Consider the following 8,251-nt stretch of genomic DNA (forward strand, 5'->3'; position numbering starts at 1 on the left):
CACACACTATGCCAGAACAAGAGACTCAAGCCAGGTTTAATGGTGGTTGTCTAGTTTTCAGAGCCCAGGGGCTCTGAGGTTTGCCAGCCTGGGTCTGCACAGGGGAGGGGCAGGCCCTGGGCATGGGGAAGCCAGCCTGCTTCGCCAGCAGGGCCGCGAGGAAGTACAGAGGTAAGGACACGTGGAAAACGGGCCAGCTGGCTTTGCCCTCCCCAAGCTGGGGTGTACCTTCTCCCAGCCCCTTCCTAGGAGCCCCATAAACACAGGCCAAGGAAGAGGGCACAATCACGCAGAATGCTGAGCCCTGTCATACTGTCTCCCTCCAGGGACACCTGCTTCCCAGGGGCAGTGTCTGGTTCATGGGGGGGGTGTCGCTCAGCCTGTTCTTAGAGCCACACTGGGCGGTTTCCTACATAGGCTTCTAGGGAGCTTCCATGTGCTGAATACTTGGTCCCCAAGGAGAAAGCGACCTTTGGGTTCCATCAACTGAAACCACAGAAGAGGCTGATCCATTCAGTCTGTCACGGGGGTTGGCAGGCAGCTGGGCACAGCGACCAGTGTCTCAAGCTGGGGCCAAGATAGTGGACAGAGTAGAGGGATGGACAGCCTCGGGCCTTTTCCTATTCCCCAACTTGGGTAAGGAAAGGAGAAAAGGGCCCTTCTTGTCCTCAGACCTCAGCTGGACCACCCCAGACAGATGGCTCCATTTGACACTCAACTTTCAAAGCCCCAGATGGCTCCTCAAGGGGACACTCCGGCCCGGAGGTGAGATGTTCCCAGGCTCCCTGAGAAGTGAGCAGGGAGTTCCTGTTGCCCCCCCCTCCCTGCACTGGCTTCTGGAACTTAACCAGATGACTTCTCCCTCCTACCCCCGTCCTACGGGGCAGTTCACAGAGGAAGAGCCGCTTGGTCCCCCGCCAGTCCCTCTGGGTCCTTCCTTGACCTAGCTGCACTTTTTGTCTTGCCTACTGTCTTTAACCCAAGGAAGGCTTCCGAGGGTCTGAAGAACTGGCCTCATCACCCCATCTCCTGAGGTCATCAACGTGTGGTTCTCCTAACTCCAGGCCTTACAGAGACCTCGTGTGAGCCATGGAGACGTGGGTGAAGCTTCAGAGATCCTAGAATGAATTCCAAGGACAAGCGTTTATTTGGGGCGCCTGGCGTGATCACTGCCTCCTACAGGGCAAGAAAACGTGCGCATCACATTGTGCACACGGGTGGAGACCTTCCGAAATGCGCCTCAGCGGAGACTGAGGGGTCACTGTCCTAGGGAGTCAAGGTGCGGAGTGCATGCATACCTAGAAGCGTGCACACCTATGAGCATGCAGGTACTTGAGGGAAATGCTGCACCTCTCGACAAAACCGGGTACTGAGAAAGGATGGACAGCAGCCTTGACCTCCAGGAGTGGGCAGGGGGGAAGATGTTGAGCTCTGGTCCCCTTCCCCACAGAGTCAGGCCCTCCTAGCAAGCCGATCTTGTCGCCCGCAGGGAAATGACACCTATTGGAACTCAAGGAGCAGGTCGGAACACCAGGAGATCTGGAGAACTCCCACTGCACAGGGAGCCTGGTGGGTGAGAGGGGACAGAGCAAAAACGACCCACGTCAGAGAACCATCCCCCCTCTGCCTTCCTCGTGCCCTTGATGAAGCTCAAAGCAGCCGTCCCGGGGCTTGCACCCCCGGTCAGAGGGAGACGTTCTGGGGGGTGGCCGCCTCTGGGCCCTAATTGTTCTGTAACCCAGGGTGGGGTGGGGCGCCGGCCTGTTTGGAAGTTCCTTCAGCACAGAACCCTGGCTGACAGTGCTAGGGGTGGCAGAGCTGCCCTTCTGAAGGTTCAGTGCCACTGGCTGTCCCTGTTACAAGACTGCCCGGAACCTTGTGGAGACACAGAACTTGAAGCCACACTCCAAACTGCGGCGCTGGGCAAAGACCTCACAGTTCTGACCCCTCAGGTGACGGCACCCTGAGCTTTGGCTTAGCAGCAGGGGCAACATCTCTGTGAGGTGCAAGGCAGCTTTGCCAACACAGAGGAGACGCCTACTCCTGCGTCCCCAAGCGCTGTCTAGCCCGGCTGGGCCAGGCTTTCCAGGGCTGCCCTGCACAGGGCAGCAGCCGGGGACAGCTCAGGACCCCACCCGAGCTTGACAAGGAGGCCAAAGGAGGAGATGGCGAACCCAGAGAGTCAGGTGGGGCCTGCTGGGTGCTGCCTAAGAGAGGCTGATGCACCCCCCTCGTGCTCCTGTGAAGCGGCCCCTACCCCACGTCGGGGGCAGGTATCCTTCCGAAAACGTGCTGCCTTCAGCAGCCCCCGCCTGGGCCTGCCACACAGGTGCTGGCGCCAAACGCTAACCCAGTTTCCCCAACCGGGAGACAAGCCAGTCTGCAGTTCACCCCGTCTACAGGTTTCGTGCTGCATGGATGCTGCGGGCCCCCCTGTGCCTCCGGCCCCAGGACAGGGCACCGACACCACACCTTACACGGCTGCCCTCTCTGACAGGCAGGCCAGGCACCTTGGGAAGCATGAAGGCATCAGGAAGCCTCGCAGCCGCCTGGGGGAGGGCTATCGCTGGAAGTCTCAGCCTTTTCCTGACTCATTTTTCCAGAGGCTTCTAATTTCCCTCACTGTGAAGTGTGACTCCTGGACAGAGGAAGCACTACAGCTCTCCCCCCAGGTGGCCCCTGTGGAAGCTCCCCCAACCCACCTGACATCACAGGTGTAGGGGAACAGAAATAGAAAAAAAGGGATTTTTCCCCCAAATGACTTTCTCTTAAGGAGCTAGGGATGATCTTGAAAAAGTTTGGGGAATCTGCTCTTCCCCCCACCCCTTCCTCATTCCCACCCAACTGGGACACGCTCTTCCTCCAGCACGCTGACAGCAAAGTGCCGGGGCTTTGGGGAGGGGTGCAGCATTTGCCTAGGGAGTGATACACCCCTATTTGAAACTCACGGCAGCCACACCCCAGCTGGGGTCTTGCTTTCTCTTGTGCCTGTGACCAATTCTCTTAAGGTCAGGGGGAACCCACTCCCTGGGGCAGCCAGCCCTCTCTTCCATCCCCTCAAATCCTTCAGGGGTGCATTACCTCTCCTGGGGCAGAACGTCCCCACCCACCCATCCTGCTCACACCACAATGGGTGTGTCAGAGAAGACCGAGCTGACCGACTCTGGATCCGACATCCTCCGCTGGCCCTTGCCTGCCGCCTCGGGCACTGGCAGGGTGTTGCCTGGCTTGAGCTTGCCATTTTGACCCTGCCCAGGTCCAGCAGGTTCCAGGAAGGCCACCCGCCGGTCAAAACCATCATCCTTGTCCCCACCAGCCATAGGATCGTGGTTGGGTGTGGTACTCAGCATGGAAGAGCTGAGGCTGTCTCCTTGGTGGCTGGAAGGCTTCTCGACACCCCGGCACCAGCAGCGACAGGGGGTGAGGTACAGGTATATGAGGACCAGGACCACACTGAGGATACAGCCCACGAGGGTGGTGTAGGCCGTGTTGAGGGTGTCGTGGTGTCCGTAGGAGGTGAAATTGTACACCTTCAACTCCACCGACAGGGTCTCATTGAAAGCTTCCCCCGAGGCATAGCAGGTATACACACCCCCGTCCTCGACCTGCACGCGCCGGAAATGAAGGCTGCCATTCTCGAACACCGTCACCGTGCTGTTGGCCACGGCGTCCAGCACCCGTTCGTTGCTGGGTGTCAGCCACACCTTCGTCATCCCCTGCTGCCTGGTGTCACAATGGATGGTCACGGCGTCACCCAGGTGGGCCACCCAGGCATGCTCCTTGTACTCGCTGCAGTTGAGACTGAAGACGCTGTGCAGCTTCTTGGCGCTCACACAGTGCAGGTCCTCCTGGAAGTCCACGACGGGGCTCAGCTGCCGGTGCTGCCAGTGTGAGAAGAGCTGGTAGAGCTCACAGGTGCAGTGCAGGGGGTTGTTGTGCAGGTACAGCCCATTCTTGACCCACGCGGGCAGCTTCTGCAGGTCGGACAGCGGCAGCATCTTCAGCTTGTTGGAGGAGAGGTCCAGGAGCGTCAGCTTGGGGAGCCTGACCAGTTCCAGAGGGAAGCGGGAGATCTGGTTCTGGCTCAGGTAGAGTTTCTGCAGCTGGGCCACGTCCTCGAAGGCCGAGCGGTCCACGGCCATGATGTGGTTATTGTAAAGCAGCAGCACCTCCAGGAGCTGCAGCTCACTGAACAGGGACTCGTCCAGTGTCCGCAGCTGGTTGGAGGAGAGGTCCAGGTATCGCAGGTTGGGTACTGGGGAAAAGGCCTCCAAGGAGATGAAGTTCAGGTGGTTGTGGCTCAGCAGCAGGGAATGCAGGTGGGGCAGGCGCGTGGGAGTCCACTCGGCCCGCAGGCGGCTCAGGTTGTTGTGGCTGAGGTCTAACAGAGCCGTGTAGCTGGGCAATGCGTGGGGCACGTGGGGCAGCTGCTGCTTGGAGCAGCTGAGGATGTTGCTGGCGCACAGGCAGGCGGCAGGACAGCTAACCAGGGCCCGGCCAGCTCTGGCCACCTCACAGAGGAGCAGGAACCAGGACAGCAGCGGGAGCCAGAGGCCTCGCAGGTCACGCCGGGGTTGCATAGTGTCACCGGGGAGGGCGAGGAAGGCCACCAGGAAGATCTGGGAGTGAGGTCACCCAGGCATGTTCTGGTGGTGTAAAGAAGGGTCAGGTTACTACAGGCGAGATATATATATATATATATATATATATATATATATATATATATATATATATAGAGAGAGAGAGAGAGAGAGAGAGAGAGAGAGAGAGAGAGAGAGGAGATGGGTTTATGGGTACCAGGACCAATAGAGGGAAGGACGGGCTCTCCCTCTTCCTTTCACCTTCCTACCCCTCCCCCCCACGCCGACATTGGGCACTGTGCAGGCAGTGGGCTCAAATGCTGGGACAGATGAGGAGGTGGACCCAGGGCCTGCCGGGCCGGGGTCACAGGAGTGCAGGACAGGGACAGGCCCGGGGAGTCAGACATTGTTGGTTTCACAGAGGTTGCTTGGGCCGGTTTGGAGGCGGGGTTTGCAGGGCATTTGCGAGGCGATGAGGGAAGGTCAACAGAGAGCCGGCTGCGTCGGGGCGTCCCAACGGGGTTGAGGGTCCCAGGGCCTGGCGGGACGGGCTCCCCCAGGGGCTGCTGGCACTGCACCTGCTCGGCGAGGATGTGTCTCAGCCCATGGCGGGTCCGGGCGCTCCGTCGTGGCCTCCTCAGGCGGCGCCTCACCGGCCGGCCTGCCGCGGCGTTCGCCTTACGCAGGGGCCCGCGCGCAGCAACATCGCCTCCCGCGGACTCGCCGGGCTCCGCTGCGCCCCTTCCCGGGCCCCACCGCCTGCGCCGCTGCGCTCGCGGGAGCCCACCGACCACAGCCGCTGCCTCTGGGTCCCCGGGTCCGGCGCGGAGCGGTGCGGGGAGCGGGAGGCGCCGCGATCGGAGCGCTGGGAGCGGCGTGGGGGCAGCGAGCACCGCGTGCGTGCCCGCCGCCGCCGGAGCCTCGGGGCGCGTGCGCGCGCGGGGGGGCGGGGCGCACGTGCGTGTGTTTGTGTCGGAGCCGGACCCGCGGCCGCGCGCCAGCCAGTGGCTCTCGGAACGAGTTGGGAACCAGGATCTACTGGGTGACGTAAACTGTCAGGAAGGGGACTCTGGCCCTTTCACTCCTCTATTACTTCCTCCACCTTCCTCCACCCCCTTCCTTCCTTCGCTCCCCTCTGACGTCCGGAAAGCCTTTCAGGAAAAGTAGCTCTAACTGAATTCGCTGCAGCCGACTCCTGGGCAAGGCGCGTCACACGTCTTTTAATTTTACAAATTAAAGAAATCTAGCGCAATGTTGGCGGGAAGTTCATTAGGTTCCCCCTCCCCTCTCTCTAGGGCTACAAAGTCCCAAAAATTTGGGAAAAGATTTGGGGAAGGGCCTTCCCACCCCCAGTCTTGATGCCTGTGTTCCTCCACCCTTGGGATATCAGTGAAGGGTACAGCTCCACAGCCTGCAAGCCAGATGGGCAGGGGTGGGGGGTACGGAGAGGTCTTGCGTGCGTGTGCAGACCGCAGGATCCCACTCCTCAGGCACCCCATTCAGCAATTCCCACTCCACTCCTGACACACACTCAAGCAGGGTCAGGTTTCCATTCCCGGAAACTTCAAAACCCTCCCCAGCCCGGGGGTCATTGATCCCTTGGGCCTCTGCTTCTGGAGCAATGTTCCAGTGCAGTTTCTCTATTACCTAGTCTGCGAGGAGAAGGGCTAGGAATCTTCTCTAGGGTGGCCCTTGAACCACCAAGCTGCTCACAGTATGTGTTCTTGGGGGTTAGGGACTGGGTGAGGGCCACCTAAGAGGAGCCTAGAGTCTAGGGCTGTCCAACCTTTTGCCATCTCTGTGCCACACTGGAAGAAGAAGAGTTGTCTTGGACCACACATTAAGTACATTGTGATGTGTAATCACACACATGCACAAATCTCATGTTTTAAGTAAATTTATGATTTTGTGTCGTGCTGCATTCATAGCCATCCTGGGCCGCATGTGGCCCACCGGCTGCTGGTTGGACACCCGCGGGCTCTAGACCGCATTCAAAACTTTAGCTATTGAGATGGTAGACCCTAAAAAAGAAATCACCTTTTTATTCTTTGTAGTCTCTTACAACAGCAAGAGCAAGACTGAAATTACTGTCTCCATACATTAGCCTGCTAAGAGTTTTAAAAAGAATTTATATCTGTCATATGTTTTATCATGAGCTTAAGTGAATGCAGTATCTCTTCAAGGGGTATTAGCATGAAAACCTCATGCACAGCATGAGAAGGTCTTTGTCCTGTTCATTCCAGGCATCTGTGATAAGGTGGGGAGGGTGTCAGGGAGTGGGGAACCCTAAAACGACCTTGCGTCCGTTCTCTGTTGCTGCATAACAAATCACCCCAAGACTCAGTGGTTTCATACAACGATATACATTCGTCTTTCACAGACAGTTTCTGCAGGTCGGAGATTCAGGAGCGCTCTGGCAGGCAGTTCTGGCTTGGGGGTCTCTTAGGCAGCTGCGAGCATATGTCAGATGGCACTGGAGCAGGACTTGGCTGGAGCGGGAGAATGAACTTCCATGGAGGATCAGGTCCCTGACTCAGGCGTGCGGCTGCCTGTTGGCAGGAGGCCTGGGCTCCTTCTCATCAGGTCTCTCCACAAGGCTGCTGAAGTGGCTCTGGCTGGGTAGCTCAGCTGGTGAGAGCATCGTCACAACAAACCAAGGTCACACGTTTGATCCTGTCAGGGCACATCCAAGAATCCACCAATGAATTCATAAATAAGTGGAACAGCAAATCAATGTCCCCTCTCCCCTCAGCCCGACCCCCCACTCCTGGAAGGAGAGTGCACAAGAGTGAATACCAGGAGGAGAGGATCGTTGGGGCTGGCTGTCATCTCTGAAATCACATCTATTGTTTAATTTTGAAAACTTTCAAACATACACAAAAGTAGAGAAAATAACACAATGAACTCCCGTATAACCATCATCCCTAGTCAATAATTATCAAGGAAATTCCATCATTTTATTTTGTAACATGTCCGTGAGAAATACATGCCCTTCCCACCTCCCCCCCAGCCCCCTGACTTTCCCAAGATGCAGTGTTCCAGCCTCTCTCTTCGTTCCCTTCCCCCTCTCTGCTGTGTTGAAGGGATGGAGGAGCGACAGATTCAGGGAAAGAAGAGGACCCCCGAGGCTGGACACCAGCCTCAAGTGTGGGTGACTCCAGTGTGTAGAGGTCACCACGGATACAGTCTTCAGTCGTTCCTTTTCTTCCTTCCAGCTCATTTGGAAGCAACCATGCCATTTGCAAGTTTTAATGTGCAAACAGATCGCCTGGGGAACTTGTTACCCTGAGGGTTCTGAGTCGGCAGATCTAGGGTGGGCCCTGAGACCCCACATGTCTAACAAGCTTACAGGGTGATAGAGACACTTCAGGTCCACCGGTCACGTCTCGAATAGCCAGGGGGTCTTGAGCTGCGCTATCCAAGTTGGTGGCCACTAGCCCCCTGTGGCCGCCACAGTGAATTTAAATTCATTAGAATTAAATAATGTTATCAATCACTTCTTCAGTTTCCCTAGCCTCCTTTCAAACGTTCAATAGCCACACGTGACTAGCTGCCCTATTGACATAATCATGGAAAGTTCCATCTGATGGCGGTGTGTAGAAAACTGACTCATGATGACTTTCCCACAGCTGCCTTCGAGACCAGAACAACCATCTATTAATTCACAGCAA

At 57.4% G+C, this 8,251-nt stretch overlaps 1 protein-coding gene across 1 annotated transcript; it reads right to left on the reverse strand.

Annotated features, from left to right (window-relative positions):
* Nucleotides 1–11: 11 nt before the first annotated feature.
* On the reverse strand, nt 12–5,520 carry AMIGO1 (adhesion molecule with Ig like domain 1). Its single transcript, XM_024570399.4, has 2 exons — nt 5,159–5,520; nt 12–4,646 (listed from the first exon to the last, which is right to left on the reverse strand). The coding sequence occupies exon 2, from the start codon at nt 4,578–4,580 to the stop codon at nt 3,120–3,122; it is 1,461 nt and encodes a 486-aa protein (XP_024426167.1). The 5' UTR covers nt 4,581–4,646; nt 5,159–5,520; the 3' UTR covers nt 12–3,119.
* Between the last annotated feature and the right edge of the window lie 2,731 nt (nt 5,521–8,251).

Source organism: Desmodus rotundus, chromosome 12 (genome assembly GCF_022682495.2).
Source record: "Desmodus rotundus isolate HL8 chromosome 12, HLdesRot8A.1, whole genome shotgun sequence".
NCBI lineage: Eukaryota > Metazoa > Chordata > Mammalia > Chiroptera > Phyllostomidae > Desmodus > Desmodus rotundus.

Excerpts from the sequence above, each read along its gene's own strand:
- AMIGO1 (XM_024570399.4), bottom strand. The coding sequence starts at position 4,580 with ATGCAACCCCGGCGTGACCTGCGAGGCCTCTGGCTCCCGCTGCTGTCC.